Source organism: Apus apus, chromosome 6 (genome assembly GCF_020740795.1).
Source record: "Apus apus isolate bApuApu2 chromosome 6, bApuApu2.pri.cur, whole genome shotgun sequence".
NCBI lineage: Eukaryota > Metazoa > Chordata > Aves > Apodiformes > Apodidae > Apus > Apus apus.
Window position 1 is genome coordinate 15,170,575 of NC_067287.1, and position 21,527 is coordinate 15,192,101.

At 38.3% G+C, this 21,527-nt stretch overlaps 1 protein-coding gene across 1 annotated transcript; it reads right to left on the reverse strand.

Moving 5' to 3' along the window:
• Positions 1–2,073: 2,073 nt before the first annotated feature.
• On the reverse strand, positions 2,074–21,289 carry LOC127386395 (cytochrome P450 27C1). The gene is made up of 9 exons (XM_051623353.1): positions 20,951–21,289; positions 16,248–16,438; positions 14,425–14,624; positions 11,621–11,830; positions 9,732–9,895; positions 6,240–6,406; positions 5,366–5,444; positions 4,276–4,479; positions 2,074–2,279 (listed from the first exon to the last, which is right to left on the reverse strand). The coding sequence occupies exons 1-9, from the start codon at positions 21,287–21,289 to the stop codon at positions 2,163–2,165; spliced, it is 1,671 nt and encodes a 556-aa protein (XP_051479313.1). The 3' UTR covers positions 2,074–2,162.
• Positions 21,290–21,527: the final 238 nt, after the last annotated feature.

Genomic DNA, 21,527 nt, shown 5'->3' on the forward strand with positions numbered 1-21,527 from the left:
ATGAAAAGATTAAAATGCTTTAAAGAGCATTTTAGAATGCCTCTGCCTTCTTATAGAGTGAGGTGCTACTTAGGGACTGATACCAAGTAGCAAATGTACTTCAACAAAGCCATGGCTGGTGTGTCTAGCAATGCTATGACAATGCAAGAGGAGGGCACCATACAGAATCCAAACCTGGATTCAAGGTTTGGGCTCTTTGGTCCCCAAGTCAACAAAAACAGGCAGAGCTATAGAGTCAAATACTCAGACTTTTTAGCAGGCCTTTGCACAACATCTCCTCTGGGATGTCAGCTGACTCTGGCAAATACAACTCTCTTAATTCTATCTAAGATGGAGACAATTGGAAATAACAGTGGCAAAGAAAACAAAAGAGGAAATAGTGTGAAGTCCTGGAAAACAGCACCATAAGGAAAACTCATTCAAGAAAAAAACTCACCACAGATTACCTGTTTTTCTTACAGTACATATATATATATATACACATTTATGCTCAATACAGGATTAACATTTTCAAGCCGTCATGTAAACATTTAACCATCTCACAGATCAGATCAGTTTTGTTTAGTGTTTTTACTTTCTAGATGAGATCCATACAAAGGGAATTTTTTTGTTTTTCTTTTGGCAACACCTGGAAAGTCCCTACAAAAGGGAACCAAAACACTACGTGACCATAGTAGCTAGCCATGGAGTGGAATGTCATGTACTCAAATAAAACTACAGTGTGTAATTTAGTTTGTAACCTGTCTTTGACTTCTTATAGATAGATGAGCAAAGAAAAATGTTGTCATGTAAAAAACTGAGCTGCACAACTTTTTCCTAAATCTGCATATGGCTGAAAAGTTTGATTATCAGTACATCAACTGCCTCACAAACAAGGGTCAGAGCCTGACATGTAAACAGTTAACTATACATAATTACATAGTTAAATTCATGTTAGGATATGCAAGTTTGTGCATTGATCAAGGCAGAACATGGTCCTAAGGTATAAGGTTTCTCTCAAAAATGAGAACGCAAGGTTAGTGCAGTGATACTGCAGTTGTCTAAAGACTTTAGTATCACGCAAGGGATACTTTTCTGTTAGTTGTCATAGGAAAAATAAAAAAAACCAAGAATTAAGAAAACCCCTTTCTGGTGTCCACTCTTTGTATTAGACACTAGATAGTAAAAAAAATAAAAATAAAAAAATCCGAATACTTCAGTAGTCACATTTCCATCCTACAAAAGGCAACTGTGCACCTGCCTGTGGGCTCAGCATGATACAATAGGAAGTTTCCAGTTCTTACTGTTGAAGAACTGTGAGGATACTTACTAGTAGTATTTTAATTAAATGATAAAAATGTAACCACTACTTCACTGTTATTACTTATATTTGGTTTTTGGCACAACATTAGCTAGAACAGTGAAAGTGGCTTGTGCTATTCCACTCCATTTATGCTTTGGTGATGAGGACAATGTCTGGGTTCATAACTCTACAATGTGGCATTTAAATTTTTATTTTTAAGATTTTTAATTATATAGAAATATTTTATGGGGATTATGTTTAGTTACATTTATAGTTGTTTTGTATTTTGAGTCTAAACAAAGTGACATAAATTGTAATTGTTTCTATCTTTGCTTTTCATATTACTGTATTAATTTTTTACTAGAAGCAGAGTAAATGTTTTTACAGACAAGAAAAAAATAGTTTCATAATTACAATGTTAGGGGGAAACTTTTTAAAAACAGTGGAGAATAAAAAACAGGAATAAACAAATTCATAAATGCAGCTAATTTTCACATATTACATAGTAATCTTCATTCCCAAATAGACTCACTGAGTTGTTGATTTTGATGACAAAGCAGCATAGTAAAACCACGGAATGATAGCAACATATCTGAACATAAGTTTGGTTGTTTTTCAGTGTATGTGTTGCTATTACCAGAAATCCTTCCAGGTAAAAGGAGATTCCCAGTGCAAGAAGAAATGTTTTCAATCATTATTTTCATATGGGTAATTATCTATTACAGGAGAGGTCATTCCTTTTATGTATGGCTAGAACTAAGACAGAACATTTATAATTTTGCCAAATACATACAAACCAGAGAACAAGCATGATTGAACATCAGTAAGATGCAAGTCTGTTCCCATGAAAATCACACAAATATTGTGTGACTTTTGAGTCTCACTTTCTGTCAGAAAATCTCACATTGATGGAGTTTCCAGGAGTCAAAAGTCCATGGGTTTTGGCATGAACTTCTTCAGTTTTGGGAGAAACTTTGATCTCAAAATTCTGAAGCAACTGTGAAGATAGAACAAGTATGAGAAAGCTGCAACATTACAGATGAAGGTTACACTTAGAAAAAGAGAACACAAGACACCATCACAAACAAAATTTCTGTTTTCAACTCTGTAGAGTCCATGTGCTACAATTCCCAAACAGGAAAATAAAAAATTGTTCTTACAAGGTGAAAATTATAGTTAAAAATCTTCCTCCTCTGAGCCAGTCCTTTCTGAAGATTTTACACAGAACTAGATTAAAGAGTCTGAGCTATCCAAGAAACTAAAGTCAAGTCTCTTTCAAACCTCATGAGCTTCCTTTGTATGTGTTTTGTATTTTCCTTCCTTTAATATAATCAATATGTGCAGTTATAAAGCAAAGTAATAAAAAAGTCCAAATCCCATTCCACACTTCTCTCTCTACATTAAAACTTTATTTCCATACACTTGCTGAAAGTGAGATAATCACTCCAGGCTGTTTCTGTGTTACTGATCACCCAGCCAGTTGGTCAGCAGTTTGTTTTTATGCATTCAATTTCTTCTCAAGAGCTCTAACTTGTAACTGTCCTTAGTGAGCAATTTTGTGTTTCTTCTGGATCATTTCTCCATTTTTTGGTAATTCTATATTCACATCCTATGATTTTAACTTAATTCATGTCTATGCAAGCTCTAGAAGTTTTCTTTAATCCATCATATACGTTGTTAATGAAAATACCAACCTCAATCAAATTAAGGACAGAATCTTATAGAATTTTAATTAAATGCTTTCCCACTTTAACAGGAAATATTTGACAGCTACTGCCTCCAGCTATGTCTTTTTTCCAACCAGTTGTGTATGCATTTTATAGGTAATTCCATCTGGAACAAATTTTATTTATTTAATTGTGAGAACAATGTACAGGACATGTGAAAACATTTCCTGAAATCAGGGTGTATGATTTATTTTATATCCACCACATTAGGTAAGCGATCAAGTCTAAGAAAGAAACCAGACCAGTCTGAAACAATTTATCTTTGATCAGCTCCATGCTTTATGTGTTTCTATTTTTAAATCACTTAAATTTCATCTCAATACTTGTAAATAGGTTGTGTGTTATTTTATTCTAGGTTTTTTTCCAGAAAAAAATACAAAAAACATGCTCTCTATTACTTCCTTGATCTTCCTATTCAAAAAGATGCAAGTATATTTGTTTTATCCAGCCCCCTGAGAATGACCACACTCTGAGTTCCTAAAGACTGATCATAATTGTTCCAGGCATTTACTTAAGGAAATTCTAAGGCAAATTCAATCAAGATTTGTTTTGAAAACATATAATAGGTCTAAATATTTTATAGTTAAATAACCACCAACAGTTTCTGAATCTTTAAGTTCTAGTTGCACAATCTGAGCTGGGTATTTGAGTTAGAGGGTGTCTTGTAAATGACAAAAAATGCAGCAGCTTTTGGGAAAGCTTGCTTTATGTTATGAAAACCATGAAAAATAATATATGTCAATATGTACTATTGACTTATAGAACTACAGATTATGTATATCTAAAATGGTAATAAGGTTAGAAGAAATAACAAGAAGGAAGAGAAACCACAGAACACAATAAAACTCTACTATATGTCATAACACTGTGGTCAGTACCAGGCTATAAAAACATTTTTGCATCTTTGTAAGTGCTGATTTTTTGGTAGCTAGAATACTGAAACTAAGCAGGTAAACACTCTAATATACATTAAGAAAGGCTTCAGTTTGCGTGCAAAAACCTTCTGTACTAAATCCATATATTTCCTTAACAACCTTACCTTTAGTTTTACTTCACTTGGACACTAAAGAAATTTTCTTCCGTGATGTATTTTAACTAGCGTGCTGTCTCAAGCATGATTATTTTCAACTTTTTAAGCCTTTGCAGGATGAGTAAAACCCTCCAAAACAAAGGTTTTGTGCACTGTAAAGTTACCCAGAAGTGATATACATAGAAAAGAATCATACCAATATATTTTTCTTCTTGTAATGCTGTCATAGTTCTAACCTGAATCAGTGCCAGATGAATTTCCAGCTCTGCAATTCTTTTTCCTATACAACTCCGAATGCCATAACCAAAGGGGATGGAACCAAAATTGTCTACTCTGTCCAAATTGTCTTTCCTCAGCCAGCGCTCAGGTTGGAACTCGTTTGCCATTGAGAAATTTTCTTCGCTGTATGAAGTAGCATAATGACAGAGTGCCAGCTGTGTCTGAGGAAAGAAATGACATTTGTATTTAGCTAAATCAAATACACATAGCAAAATAAAAAAGCACTAGTAATTACTGTAATTCCTGCAATATGGGTGATAATAATTAAGCATCTTCGAGTAATTCTAGGAAAAAAAGGATACTTTAAAAATCACATCCCTTTCTCAACTGGTCAAATGAAATAATCTTCAAATTGTTTTAAATGTTGCTGGAGATATTAAAGAAGATGCAGTGGGAAAGAGGATGGGAACAAAAGTGACAAGTAGTAGGAATTGTCTCAAAGAGATAGTAGGAAAGAAAGGAAGAAGAGAGATATAAGACAATGGAAAAGGAATAAAATGGAGACTGGAAAGAAAAAAAAAACCCACAGCAATAATTTATGTTATGTTTCCAAATAAATTGGTGGGGATGTGGTGGGATAATATTTATATAAGTATACTAAGAATTAAGGTTCCTGACTGTTTCAAGGTTATGTTTCTCTAACATATTAGTGACATCTAATGTAGAGCTATGGTCCCTGTGTAATTTTTTAATACTATAAAAGAAAGATTCATAATATAATAAGAAAATTAAACTCTTTCTACAAAGGGAATTATAGGCGAAGAATTAAAGAACTGCAAGAATAAACAATATTTTCCAATCAAATTATAACATTGCACAGAGTCATGGTGATAAATTTGATTAGCAGATGAGGACTCAAATGTAAAAAAAAAACCACAACAGCCATAAGTCAATTACAAAATCCATTTTTGTCATATAAATATTTATTATTGAAATACTTTCCTCTTAATGCTCTAACTTGGTGAAATCTTTTTAAATCAATGAAGTCTATATATGTTGTAACAAATCACCTTTCATACACAAAAATTTAACTGCAATAGGACCTACTCCTTTAGGAATCAAGTATCCTCCAATGACCAAGTCTTTCTGGGTCACTCTTCCATTTCCTGGCAATACTGGATATAACCTAGAGACAAATATTTATGAGAAGTTCAACAGTAATAACTAATAAAACTTAGAAAGTTTAGATCCCAACTTGTATTCACAAATATGCAATATGAAAGCAATATTGATTCACAGAAAAAAGGTTTTCCAAAGTACAACACCATGGAGATTAAAAGATTTTAAATCATCTGTGAGAATGTGATTAATACCTGAGAAAAGTTTATTACTAGTAACTGGAGGTTGAGCTATTTGGTCTATATATTTATTTGCTTTACACATGTATAAGTATGCAACCAGTTGGACAAGCTGGAGAAGTTTTAGCACTACTAAGAGCTAAAAAACCCTTGTTGATGCCTTCTATAAAACCCTCTTAGTCCCCTCACCTCGCTATGAATGTTTGGTATAAACATATAAAAAAGCATGTCACATGCCTTCAACTTCAGTCAAGAAGCTTAAAATTACTGTAGTGGCACTGCAAAGTACCACTTCGCAGCAGTGAGTGGGGGGAGGAGGTTGTTATAATCCATCATACAGACTAATAGTTAAAAGGCAAAAATCAAGCTTTCAATTACCTCCCTGTCCTACACCATGTCCTACATGTATGTGACACAACTTCTACCATACCTAACAACACGAAGCATTATAGAAGTTATCATGTTTCATTGTGTGGGCATCCTTGGACACTATACTGCTACAATAAATAAAAGCAGAAACAGCAAATAGCACTAAGAGCTAAATACAAACATTGACTCAAAATCCATTACAACTACACAGAATCACATTTTTTAATTAATGATTGCAGTTGTCTGCTACTTACCTCAAGGTTTCTTTCAGCACAGCTCTAATCAAAGGCAATTTTGGGACATCATGAGCAACAGGAACTTGGTCTTTCCCCAGCTTATTGACTATTTCCTCATAAACACGTTGTTGAACCTCAGGGTGCTTTGCCAACAAGTATGTTGCCCAGGACAAAGTAAAGGAAGTCTAAGGAAGAAACCACAACAATCATCATGAAGTCCAACAAGATTAGATTACAAATAATTTCAAGCCAAGAAAAACAATCTGTCAGGTATGCATTTTATACATTTAAAGTTATAAAACAGACTGACAATTGTTCACATCTGCACTCAATGGGATGTTGTCAGACTTCTCCATCCCCTTCTTCGTCCCTTTTCCATATAAAAATCCCCCACATATTAAAACAACTCATGCTGGTATTTTCCCAGTAAAATATTAAAAAGCAACAGAAAACCCACATGCAAACAGAATTACATAATACTGAAATGTAAAGACTAAGTAGCAATGGCTTAGGTTGTTAGTTTTCAATGTGTTTCACCTTTCTTCCCAACAAAATTATTTCACAGGAAACAACATAAGAGAATACTACTCAGAACATTACCCTTTAAGCATATGGTGGTCTCCTCATAACATATGCACAACAGAATTCATATTATCACTATGCTTATCTTTTATCCTTTGATAAGGAATGCAACACCACAGCTGGCACTTTCTACTTCTTGAAAATACCCCTTTGACTGAAATTCAGCATCCTATGGAAAGCTTTCTTAAGGAAGCAAGCTCAAAGACCAACTTATATATTTCAAGTTGCCCAAAAATGTTAAGATATACCCATCCCCATTAGTGATTCTAATAATCATCAAGGCTCTATAAAAGAGGTATTTTGTGGAAAATAATTTTAAAACATTTTGTCTGAAGGAAGAAACAAAACACAAGGCAGAAGACAGTTCAGCTTTCAGCTAAAGATAAGACGATTTAAAGGGACCCTTAATCTAACTCTCTTTCACCTCAGCTGGAAAAAATTGCACTTCAAATCATGTTTGTGGTGCAGGACACACTCTGGGAGCATGAACTTCATCTGTACTCACACGGAATTAAGTAGAGTACTTCAGCTCTTCATCCGTGATCCCTCATTTACCATTCATTTACCAGGAGGCCTCATCACCTCATTACCCTGAGGTCCCGTGTTTAAGCTACCTGGATTTCTATTCTATTAAAATATTAGACAGACTCAGGACATTTTGCTTCTATGATCAGCTGCACACAAGACACTAGGGTTAAGTTACCCTCACAATCACCTTTAAGGACGAAAGTTCACCAGGAAAAAAACGTATTTTCAGTGTTGCTGAGCAAGTATGGTAGAGCAAGTGACAATGTAATCATTCTGATCCCTACCTGTGTTGCTCTTAGTATCTCACAGAGAAAAATGGTAACCTTTACCCCTAATTTTCTGGGATTATTTTTAAATGCCTTTTTTCCAACTTGCATAACAAAGACAGACAACCAATTTCACTTTCTAGGCAGGAAACAGTTGTATTTTCAACTTTTCACTCATTGGCACAACAAAGCTTAAGGTTTTAAACAATGTATGACTAATAAAACCCGATTTCTGTAAATGTCTTCATTTGGGCTTACACTTAAGATCAATTTAGAATGCAATTCATCATGATGGTGGACTTTTAGGTCTTCTCTTCAAACTGGGGTATAATACTCAGAACCTTCCTTTTTTTGTTCTTGTGATGGAGTGGCTGCCCCTTGCTAAAATGCAAACCTGCTCCATTCCTCTCTGAGCTCCTAGGAGCAGGCAATTGTGCCAGCTGTACACAGAACATCTCTGATATAAACACTGTTTCTTTCCAGGTTCCCAGCTCCTTCATAACCTCTTAAAAATTAGAACTGTTCCAGGGACAGCCAAATGCTTTGTAGCCAATTCTGTTGAAAGCTTTTATAATCCTCTAAACCCCTTTCATTTTCTATCATAAAGTGAGACCTGAAGTGACAGCAGTAGGGGAAAAAGGTTCTCTCAGTTACTGTGTTGTACTTGGAAACGAGAAAATCAGAAGTACCATCCTCTCACAAAATGATTGTTGCCAGCTGAGAAAGCTGAGTCAGACGGAAAGAGAGACTCTTGTTGGCAAGAACTTGAACACTGTCCTTTTGGTTTAATGAAAACTCTCTCACATATTAAAAATGGAAAACTATGGGTCTGATAGATTAGAAAATGAATGGGATGAATGACTGTGCTTTACTTCAGGACCAAACATCAAAAAGCTCTCCAGGCTCATAAGCCCTTGGGATATTTAACCAATGGAATAATCTTCAGCATATAAATAAGCTTTGCATATGCTCCTTATTTTGGAATTCAAAAGTATTACTGTTGGGGTTTTTGTTATGGTCTTTAGAAACCTTACAAACTTTTTAAAATCAAACAAATCTGAATGAAATTATCCAGAAAGTTTTTGTTGTTTTGTTGTTTTTTGTTTTGTTTTGTTTTTTACTTTAAGGCTACTTTACCTTTTTTACTTATTTTAATCTTTTCTACTGTTCAGCTATTAAAAGCAGTCCTACACAGCACTTCATTATCAAATTAATACAGATGACTTTTAAAAATTACTTATTTATAATAATTTACAATTATAGTGTTCAATAATAGTCTAAATAGCTCCATATACATTGTATACACAATCACTGTTTTTTATCTTTTCTTACTCCTCTGATTGTCATGCTGCAGTCAATACTAAGCTACACTGAATTCATGTGAGAGAAATGAAGGGAGGGCAAGATATACATACATAACGATGTTTCTTCAAATGCTCTACATTACAAATCAGAAGAAAAAGGAAATATGGCCACTTGAAATGCTCCACTAGTTGTTAACATACCTCATACACTACCCTCATTAATGCTGAGCCTCATCACCACAGCTCTTTGCTTCATACTGAGGGTCTATCTTCATGGGTGGAAAACATAGCCTTATCCACGTTAGTGCTAGCCTAACACCACCCTCCTAAAGGACTTCAGCACAAACCAGGTATCTAAAATCTGTCACGTGTGTCTCAGCTGATTTAATTAGTTATATGTAAATACCCTTTACCAAATTCTACATATGAGTTTATTGATCATTTTTTTCACAGTAACTTTCAGCAGTCTTTTCTACTGTGGTATATCTAAAAAAGCCTAAATACCAGGTTTATATTCAAACAGGGAGAAGAAAATGTATGAAATTTAAGCAGAATGTAAAGACAGCTGCTATTTGGTCTGTTTAATAAACTGTGGAAATGATTCCCAAATGATGGGTTCCTGTAAATGACAGCTAGAACAGAACAACACTGACATCACTCTAGTAGAGAGATTACACAGTGCTGTACGTATTTTCTATCACTTTAAAGACGTAGTGACTTTAACATATCAGAAATTGTGTCCTTACAGACAACATACCTCCTGAAGAGAGCTGTGAAAAGTAGTGGTTTACAAAAACAATTGTGCACAAGAAAAACAATAACAAGCTTACTGTGTCCACTCCTGCCAGAAGCATTTCAGTCATATTGGCATAGATCTCTTCCAAAGTCAGTTCCTTACTCACTAGGAGGTATGTAAGTAGCCCACCATTCAACTCCTTTCCATGGTCCAGCTGAGACTGAATAGCCTTCAATTTGTTGTCAACATGGATTTGACCTTTGGAATTCAAAATAATTGTTAAGCCTCCAGTTTTATTTTTATGCTTCTTCCATTCAGTAATGACATTTCCCCTTTACACTACACCACAGAGCTATAAAAAGACCTAATATTTAAATCTGTTTTCTCTGGGAAAAGATAACAGAGCGGTGGTGGAGGTCCTTGGGTACTCACAGCAAAGACAGAGCTGACAGGAACGTTGGTAGCTCACAGCATGAGAATGCTGACCACAAGGACACCAGAGACTATGGTTTCTGACTGGGAGCAAAGGAAGCTCCAGATCAAGTTTTTGTGCCCACCTGGCTTGTTTTCTGATGATTCTGCAAGAAGTGGTGAACTCTGCAGAGCGTGCACAGTGGTTGCTGCAAGATGTTGGCAGCAACCAGCAGGTCAAAGCGACAGAACTTAATCACACCAAATACAAAGATGAGGAGCATCCAGCAATTGCAAAAATTGAAAAACTTCAGTGAATGACATTTTGAGGAATTTCACCCACAGTCCCTTTTATACTTTAGTTACTACAAAGAGCATTTTCAGTGAAACAAGGGCTTTAAAAAGAGGAAAACTCAGAAAGATATGCAGAATGAGCTTATTTAAAAAACAACAACAACAACAAAACACAAAAAAACCCCAAACAACCTGGAATCAACATAGTCCTGAACAAAACCTACACAAACACACAGATGACATACAGTGATTCTCACCATGTAATTCCTTTTTCACAAAAGGATTAAACAGAGAAAGAGCATAACAAGTTTCAAACAGGAACAAATACCTCAAAAACAGTTTTTCAGCTGCTGTTAGGATGAAACTGAAGTCTGCTCTTATTTTTAACCCACAAAAGGGAGCAAGAGTGCTTGTCAAGGGAAATAATTTAAAAGTGGGAGTACAAAAATGTATGTGTTTCACAAAAAACATACCTGTATCAGCATTAAATGGATGCTCTAATGCTTACTGTAATTACAAATCAATACAAATTAAAAATTAAGTATATTAGGCATATTAAAAGTTAAGAATCTACTCTCAAGAAGAGGAAGAGACCTACCTAGACAACTAGTGCTAATACATTTAAAAGTGTATGCAGTTTTCTAGCATAAGAGAGGGAAGAGGGTTCAAGCTTTTTTCAACACTCCAGAATATTAAAAAAAATCTATTGCAGAGACAACTTCTTCCTCTTACTTACATGAAAGCTGATTCATAAAATAGCCTGGAATGCTCTATTCACAAAAACCCCATATTGCATCACAGTGGTGTGTGTTTGTGTGAGTATATATAAACTTCAAAAAGAGTGTAATTAGTTGCTGGGGTCTCTTTTTTAACTTCCTAGCCAGTTTTAGTGGTGATTGTTGGTGACTGGACTGCCTGATTGAAAACTTGCTGAAGTCAACAAAACCAACCTCATTAAAATTTGAGTGGCTTAAAAGAAAGTCTTGGCAAAGAATTTGGACCTGGAGTGAGGACTGGGCACTGAAACAGGTGAAGAAAAATAAAGAAACAGCAGTAGAAAACAGCAGAATATGTAAAGTGTACTGGTAAAATTCTTTTTTCAGAGTAGTTTGTTGTTTTTTTTTTAAATGGTTCTCTTGGCCAGTCTGAGTTTCATATGAAACTTACTTCTAGCACAATGTCTTTTCACAATTTTAGAAGATAAATGCAGCAAGTCCTGTTCAAACACACAGAGAACCTGCAGAAATACAGCTGAATTTTTCTACTACTAAATCTTACTAAATTTGAAGAGTCCATCCCAGGATCTGCAGAACTCTCTCCAGGGTTTTGGAATAAGTGGACGAAGCCATTTGGGAATAGCACCTGCATACATAGTAGTCTTAAACATACTAAACATCAATTCCAGAGCCTCAATATATTCAACAGTCTGCTGTGGGACGTTGTTTTCCAGGCAGCCCAACCGGCATTCATATAGAACTGTTGCCACACCTGCACATATGAGATCAAAGAATTTGCTATACACATGCAAATACACATATAAATAATTTAAGGAATTATAAAGTGAACATAGTGGAAGTACCTTGCCAAAATGTGATATTACTGCCACTGAGAGCAGATAAAATAGAAATTTATAGCACAGTAAAAAATCTCAGCTCAAGACTGTAGCAAGACAGTGGCTTCTATGTCAATGGTGCTCAGCATGAGAGGACAGACAGGAATTCCTCCAGAAGCAGAGCAGCCCTCCAGCACCTTTGCTGTGTTGTACATTGCACTGCAACCCCTGAGCTGGCTGAGATGACCTCTCAACACTGGGACATAAATGTCCAAAGACATTTCTGATATCTGGTGACACCACAGGTACTTCTAGCAGTGGCTCTGCCTTTCTTTGCCATGAGCTGGTAGTCAATGAATGTTGAGCATGCATAAATGGATAAAGAGCTTGGACTCTAGACAGTGATTTCACTGCACACAATACAATCCATGTGGCCCTGGAAAACAGCAAGTGTGTGACACTGTTGCAAGGGACAATATTGACTCTTCTTCCTAACTTACTATAGTTACCTCAGACATTTTGTCTGTAGCATTACAGTGATACCTACTAGAAATACCATTCACTCCACAAAGAGTTTTATATCTATTTACATTTACATTTTATATCTATTTACATTTCTAGATATACATATTAAAATATAGATATATTAAAATATAGAAGTACTTTGTGTGTGTGTGTGTATTTCTTCTCAACTCTGGACCATTTTTTCCATTTGAGAAGTCAATTATTACTCATCCATTAGTGCCTCTGCCATCTCTCAGCTCAGTTTTCGCAAACATAACAAAAATATTAAACATGAAACAGAACTCAGCCAGAAACTGCCCTGCTAGATTCAGCCAAAACATTCTGTCAGTTTGACAGCAAACTATTTTTAATTACTTTCTGAACACAGGTTTCTAGCAGTTTTTCCTCCCAACTTGCAAAATCTAAATTATATTACCTGGCTTATTTATTACAATATCATATAGTACAGTAGAAAAAAGCATTCCTATTGTCAAAATCTTTTTAAAGTATTTTTCTAAAATCCAGAGGGGCAATTAGCTAATTTAAAATGGCATTTCGGTAATTTCTCAAAGCTATTTGATTCAAGAAAATGTTTTAAAATAAATGCTGTGGTTTTAAATTAATTAGTTAATAGTTTCCCATGAACTAGTAGAATAACTGTCAACTAGATAATTAGAGTAACTGTTCTATTAACATTCTAGTCTCTTTTTTCTCAGTTTCTCCTGCTAAAAACAAGGTATTTAACCTTGATCTTGCCCTCCCTTGAACCCTCCATAAATTCTCAAGTATAGATATATTTTAATAAGCTTTTTTTTCTTGTTCGTTGCTTTGTATTTCATCTTTCTTGACAAAAATAACTTTAAAATCTGGCTGTTTACAACTTGCTCTTCCTTCCCTAATTTTTCTCCCCAGGGAGATACTTTTCTGTGCCTTTTATTTCTCTTGTGCCTCTTTCAGCAACTGCTGGTTCATATCCATTCTTTTGCTCTTTACATTGTCTTTTCAAAAAAAAACAAACCACAAAATTTACACATTGGTTCCCTGACAGTTTAAGTTCATTAAAATTGCAATTCATATAGGAAATAAGTGTGTGCCAGGCACAAGGTATAAATGAGAAGCTAAAAGAATGTGAGGAATTTAAACTAACCCATCAGTTCAAGTGAATTTGTAAGCTCAGAGTTTAAAACTCCATGAAATTGGTAACTCTTAGTTGAATGCCATTTTTAGACATTATTAATGTAGAACAGATTCAGGTTAGTTTACCAAACAGCCAGCCAACCATTTGATACAGCATTTTCATAGGCATGCCACTTGGAAGCTCTTGCCAATCACAAATCATTCATCTGTTTGTCAGCAAATATCAATGTTTTTAAAAGGTTTTACATGTAAGAAGATCAGGTTATATGCAGTCAGCTAAATGAATGCAGAAAATATGAATCACCATTAGATTTCTGTCAGAACACAGGAGATGTTGTACTAGCTCAGGCTAGTGTTCCCTTTAGCATTCCTTCATTAATGGTAGCCAGTGGCAGATGATTTTTAAGGCAAGTGCAACAGTCCCACACATGGCAAGTGCAGGCAGGAAAAAGCAGTATCTTTTCCCACATGAAGCTATGAACAGAATTTAGATACATTACACAGGGATTCCCCACTTGGAATTTGGCCAGTATATTGTTCAATTAACTTGTCTTGGAATTCACACTGTTAGAAGGTCAACATCCTTACTCTTGAGAAATGAACACAGAAATACAGAGCACTAGAAACTACTCAAGGCCTTGATTGTACATTTCACCTATATATCAGCATTTCCACAGGAATTGTCCCTTAATACAAGGAACCATCTCTTTGGACTCCACAAAGGAGTTTTACTGATAGCTACTGCACTAAGCAGGAAGACACCTGAATGCAGAATATCAAGCTTCCCTTTTGAGATTAATCACAATGGAGGACCAGTCATTTGACAAAAATGCCTACCCGGAAGATTTACATCCATTTTCTCTACAGATGTTACACAGTCTGGGCTTACCTTCCATTGAATACTTGAAGAAAAGGTTGTTAACATTGGTCACTGTTTCCCCATCATCCTCTTGACATCTGAGGGTATGGATTCTTTTAATTAAGTCTGTGATAACTTCATTGACTCCTTCGGAGTAAATTGCCACATCTTTGGGTTTCAGAATTTTTTGCCTCAGCACGCTTCTCATTTTTAGCCATTGTTCCCCCTCCCTAGAAGAAATTATTGATAATGTCTGTAACACAGTTCCCCTTAACAATCATTAGCTGGGAAAGAGCTCCACAATGAAATTGTTTATGACTTCTCATCTCAAATGAAAGCAAGTGGTGACATGAAAATTATTCAAATGTGTGTTTGGTATCATGTTCCTATGTTTGTATTCTGTGTCTATTGCACATCCTTATTAAATTTTAGTGTTGCAACACATATGTACATCTGTAAGTCAGACTATGGTCTGAGTGACAGAACTTGTCCACCCTGTGTTCTCAGTTTGACAAGTGTCTCTATATTAGCATTTTAGCAGTAGCCAACACATGAAACTTGCAAAATTTTCTTATTAAAATTACTTAAAATAAATATTTGAATGGATAGTCTGCCAAACTTTTTTTAACTAGAATCAGTGGTTATTTACGAAAGGTGTCACATCCAGATCTGACAAATCAATTATTCAAGCTAGTACCATAAAAGCAATCACTGATACATCACTTCCACTTCCACCCTAATTCTTAAACTTAAAGGCCTGGGATAGCAGACCTTGCTATGGAGAAACTTTACGGGTAGATTCTCCTTTAGCTGGACTGTGTATTGCAATCTTTGTGCTGAAGCCTAAAAATCTGAATTGTAGCACCTGTCTGCTTCATATGAGTAGAGTACTTGGGAGCAGTGCTTTCAGGGGTACCTTTCAACTACTTATGAAGACAGGTCTTTTATGAGTTTACCTTAAATTACTATCAAAGTACTTCCCACTGAACTATTTTAACTGAAGCAATGCTGCTGCAAGGTACAGAAACTTACTGGCCAGCAAAATAATTTAATCTCTTTAACAGACATTTTCTGACTATTTCTTGATTTAAGATCTCATTTCACAAAATACCAAGGAACTATTAGTTTGCAGCTGAAGATTTGAGTCTGCAGTGCAATACATAATGTATTTGACCATGAAAGAAACAGACTGTCCATGACTTAGGAAGTTAGTTTCTCTCCTAAATAAACATACCGTGTCAGTGGGGACTGTGAGTAGTTCCCAGTGGCAATTCACCACACCCACATGCACTGCCAGCTTATGCAAGCTTTAAAGACAGAGAAATTCTAGAATCAGCCACATGCAAAAATATCTGGACGGAGATGCACTGCCATGTGAATTTACCACACGGTGACTTCTCTGCATTTATCCAATGAGGAGGCACTTTGGTGAACAACAAAGCTAAAATCAACCTGAGCCAACAAGTCCACACAGCACACTGACAACTGGATCCAACACAGGGATCTGAAGCAATAAAACCACATGTGCCCAGTGCTGTGCCAAAGTCAGTAAGCCCAATTCTGCAATACCGCTTCCAGGTAAGGGAGTCAGCTCAGACCTCTCTAGTTCACACACATTCCCCAAGCATGTTTTTATGCAAGGTAGTTTACTCCACTTTCAAACTATGGTTCATTACCATCCTTTTGAAAATTTACAGCAGAACAGACAATTAATCATAAATTCTTATCCTCTTCCCCCCACTAGGCAAACAAATCTCCTCACACAGAAAAGCCCGAATTCTTAGATGACCTGTATAGTCCTTCAGAAAATCACGGCACTTTAACAAGAAAAATGAAGGAGTAACAGCACTTACGCAGAAATAAGTCCTGTGGCTCTGCCTCTTAAGTCTCTGTATTCCTGCCAGGATTCCATGTTAGCTCTTTGTGGTGTTCTACCCTCTGCCCGGAGAACTTGAGCAACCATATCTCGATCTGCAATGGATACAACAAACTGGGGACCAAAGTGAGACTTGAAGATCTTTCCATATTCCTGAGTGTGCTTTTGCTACAGTATCACCAAAAAAAGAGAAACAGAAGTAAAATGTTACTAAAGAAAAATAGCAAAAGGAATAGGAGAATTTGTGATACAGTGAATCGATCTATCATATCTCAAACTTGCTCCCCAGCTTTCCAGTCAAGGAATGGTTAGAAACATCGGGAGAAAGTTATCTATGCATTACTGCAAAATATTCACAAGGCAAACAAAGGGGTCACACTGCTCATGATCTCCAACTGAAAAGACCCAAAGCTCTAAGGCTCAAAGCGTGAGTGAAACCAAATCCTGAGAAGATGGAAGGAGCTGGGGCATTTTAAAACACAACTCTTAGATCAAACAGGTTAGAAAGAAATTATGAAAAAACCTGAAGAGGTAATTAGGGTGAAATGAACAATATAGTACAAAGATATAATTATTTACTTCTAATATATTTTATAAATAAGACTTACTCTACAGTTTTATTATTTACAAAAAAATACTTGTAAGTTTCCCGCGTGTAACCGAGGATGATGATAGCACAGCAGCCCAGCAAGAATCTGTGTTTTGAGGCAGCTTCATCACGACATCTGTTAATTTTGCAAAAGGAAGGAAAAGTTGAGGGCCTGTTCCTGCAATGAGGTTTATTTAGTGGCTGATCCACAAGTTGTAGGATTCAAATTGGAGGCAAGCAACACGCAATTAAGAAAAAGGATTGGACAACATTAAATTAGGTATTAAAAAAACCCCAGAGTTTTCCAGTAAGATTGTGCTCTGTACCATGAAATCTTAGTGATTATTTCAAACCAATTTCATTCTGATGCGGTCATGATACGAAACACCCAACTCCCACAAATTCACTTGGAGTAGAGGTGCCTCATCATTTTGGGTGGAAAAAAACTGCAAAAGAAGTATTAAAGAGATATTAGCAGGACTTTCGGTTTAAGAAAGCTTTACATTTTAAAGCCTTTATTTCAGGTTATAGAAGGAGGAAAAGTTAAACTGAGAAAAGTTTAACTTTGACACATTACCTGCACATCATCCAAAGATGTCTGCTTGCAGAGTTACATTGATTATAAATCAAAGATGTTAAGACACAGCCACACTAGTCAAAGACTAGTGTTGACCCAAGATTAACTTACGATAAATATTTTTTTAATCAGTCTTGGTTACAGAGATGAATTGTTTAATTGCCAACAATAAGTTTAAGACACATGAATCACTCTTCAGCACATGGTATCAAGTGCTTATTAAAAATGTAACTCTTTTTGCCTGATTTCCAAATGAAGCAAGAGTTGTGCAATTGTGGTCTCTGCCAGGCTCCTCTTAGCTAGTTTTGGAACGTGATGGCCAATTTCAGTCTAGTCTAGTCTAACGGACACTTAAATGTCTCCTACAACTATACTCTTACCATTTTCAAAAATCAGCATCTGGGTTCAAATGAGACAAACATATTTGTCACCCTGATGAAGGAAATGCTATAGTAGGAATTCAGCTGTTGTCATTTCTGCTTGGTCTGCTGCTAATCAAACACCACATGCAGACCAATTTATAAACAAACACTCCCAGAACCCAAAGTATCTCTTACCCCAGAAATATTTTAGGGAGAATCGAGACCACGAGTCTTTAAGAAAAGCAAGAGTTGGGAGAGAAGAGCTGCAAGAAAAAGGCAGAGGTCTGAGAGGAATACAGGTCACCAGCCACTGAAAAACTGGTTCCAGTTCCACTATTTGTGGAGCAGCTTCCTTTTTCCACTGATGGTGAGGCTTACACAGGAGGATAAACGTCAACAGAAAATAAATGAAGTGTCAAGCCATTCAATCAAACAAATTAAATATTAATTTTAAACCAGAAGCAGACAAGGACAAGGTATTTGGACTTCACTTGCTTTCGGCAGAATGGTGTTCAGTGCATCCACCTCCCATTTAAAGAAATGTCCAGAATTTCTCTTCCATGTTTTCTATCACAACACGGGGTTTCTCTCTCTACTTGCAAACCTTAAAAATATTACACTTTCATGACTCACATACCACTCTCACACTAAACATTCTTTTACACATCATAAATCCAAGCTGCCAACCCCCCAAGTCCTCCCCCCTCAGCTTTCTTTTCTTTATACTTGCATAGCACTGACAAAAGAGATATAGCCCCATCAAATTAAAAATACTTTCTCTTTGTCATAACTGTTGTAGGCATTACTGCTTTGGCCAGGACTAACTGGAATCATGTTACTGAGAACAGAACCTCCTTTGTGAAAAAGTGCTCGGCTTCCCCACCCCTTCTGCATATAGTGCACGAGTGTTTGTGTGCGCCCAGGGACATCGTTTCAGTGGCTGTGCTGGTTACCAAAAGGTTTCAGATTAATTCATTCCTGATGTTCACTGTATTGTTAAATTTAACAGACTGTTATTAATCCAGTTAATGCCTGTTTGCACCCGGTGTGTATGCAAACAGGGCATCCATGATTTGTAAAGTGATTTTTAAGGCTCTAAACAGAATAAAACCCAGTATCATATTGCAACTCCTCCTTATCCTTCCTCCCGCTCTCCTTTCTATGAATAACATTCCTTAATGTATAAAATTTCAAATCAGCCAGTGGCAGTGAAAAGCATATAGTATTCCTTTTAATATTTGAATAATTTTCACTGTTTTGACAGTGAAAGTACCACGAAAGTTTTAATTCAGTGGTAGCATTTTTTTTATTTAATGATACTACATTAGGCAGCTCTCAAATTCTGTGCACCACCCCAGAGGTAGAGGAAAAAAAGAAACACAACACAACGAAAAAGCTTTAGCAATCATAAAGTTTCGATTGCATGTGTCTTGGTTAACAAGCAATGAAGTTGAGCAACTCAGCAGCAGCAGCAATGTAGTTTGGCTGCCAGCAAACAGGATAGACCAAGGAGCCTAACACCTCTTTTTAGCAATGTCAATGGTAAATACCACAAAGTCAGACATGGAGATTTTTTGGTTAAGTTTTTCCTGCGCTTCTTTCTGGTGTTTTTAAGCCTTTAATAAATCCTAACTTTCAAGTTTTGATCCTCAGACCATCTAGTTTTGTCCTGTTCTGTTCCGTTTCCCTTTTCTGATTTTTTCACCCCTCTCTTAAGTTATTATATTTGTTTTTTCCCCAGTGATTTTCTCTCCCTAGACCTCTGGGAAGGTGCACTAGGAAAAGCAGAACAATAAATGCCACATCTGAGGTAGTCCCACCGAGATCTGTAGTGCCAGTGGAAAGTGCTGCAGATCCACATCTTAAAGAGGGTGAAAGCCAGAGTTTTAGTCCCTCAAAAACAAGTGCTCCCTTTGGAATCACTTGGACCCCGTGGGGAAGGGCCCCCAGGAGATGCGCTGACTTTTTAGGAATGAAACGCACATGTTTGGCCAAGCAACCAAAAAAAAGTCAGCTTTGGATAGAGGCAGCCTGACGGCAAGACAGCTGCCCATGCCAGCATCCCAGAAAGGCCGCGCAGAGAGGAGGATACTGGCTCACCCCATTCCTGCTGTCCCCAGTCACCCACCTCCGCCGGGTGGGACTGAGGGCGGGGACCTGCCTGTGGCCCCCACGGCAGGGGAGGTGCCCGGACCCACGGAGCACAGTTCTCCACCCACACATGGGATGTGTCTTCCCGTCTCCCAGCCCCACTCCCGAGCTGCCTCGGGCCAGGTGACAGGAGCCGCTCTCCGCCCTCCCGCCGCCACCAGGCCCCGCTTCCCGCCTTCCCGCCCCCGCGGGGCCGCAGGGGAGGGGGCTGCGGGGCCCCCGGGAGGGCAGCGCCCGCAGCTCCCGGGGCCCCCCGCTCCCCAGCCCCCCGGGATGGTTTCGAACCGCCCGCTGCGGGCAGGGGCGGCAGCCGTGGGCCGGCCGGCGCTGACGGCAGCGGGGCCAGGCGCATCTACCGCCCCCTCAGGGGACCTATATATGCGAAGCGTTTTTATGTAAAGGGGAGGCCAGGGTAGAAGTGAGGGCTGGAGAGACAAAATGGTCTCTGGCCTCAGCAGAAGGGGCGCCGGGCTGAGCTGAGGGGAGCGGCGGGAGCCTGAGCCGCAAGCCGGGGCACGACCGAGGCGGCAGCGGCCGGGAACGGCCCCGGGTGCCGGCACAGCCGCACCTTCGGGGGAGAGACCACGTTTCCCAGCTCTGCCCGCCAAAAATACGTCTCCGCAAGCGTGTGAAACGACCTGGCTTAACAGTTTAAAATACGCATCCAGATGGCAAGAGGGAGAGCTCAGGGACAGGGGCTGCCAGCCGCCCCGGGGCAGGGCGAGGGGGAACCCGGGAGCAGGGGCTCGGCACGGCTCGCAGGGCTCGTTCTCGGGGGATCCTCACCGAAACAAAAGTGGTAAAACGTCCCAGCGCTGCGGGAGAGGGAGACGGGACGGGAAGATCCTCTGGAGCCCCGGCTCTTCCCCAGCAGCGGGAAGGCGGCGGTGCCCGCTGCGGTGCTGGTAGCACGGGCTGAGCGATGTTTGGTGAGGGGGAAAGAAAGGCTTAAGTCATAATCCCGGCGTGAACAAAGTATTAGATAGCCGAGTAAGCTGTACCTGGATTTCATGAATGCGGCCGAAGCCGTCCTTCCAGAAGAACTCGTAGAGATTGTAGAGGGTGTTGGGTCCCGGCATTTCTTGCAGGCTCTTCACCCTGCCAAGCTGCAGCGGGGTGGGCTGCGGCAGCTCCCCTGCCCGCCCCGGCTCCGCCACCATCTCCTCGCCTTTGTTCTCTGCCGCCGCCGGCGAGTTGTTCTGCACCTCCAGAGACGGGCTGCTGGAAAGTTTGGGCAGCTGGTGAAACCTGCTGACCAAAACTGCCTGGTAAAAGTAAGTCCTCTCGGATTCAAGCGTCTGCTTGCATTTCATTGTCAAAACTCTCGTGAAGAAAGACATGTCTCTTAATTTCAGAAAGGTCCACTTTGCTCCTTCAGCTGCTTTTTATTTGGTTGCTCTTTCTTCACTGCCTGCTTTAACTTGTACAAGCAGCACTTCTCCAAACTCTTACTGCATGAGCATCAGTTTACACAGACCATTATTTAACGCTCCCTCCCCTAGGGCTGGAAAAGGGGGGTGGGTCTGGGATGAGACTTGAATAGAACGAACCTATTATTTTGTATAATTCAAATCAGAT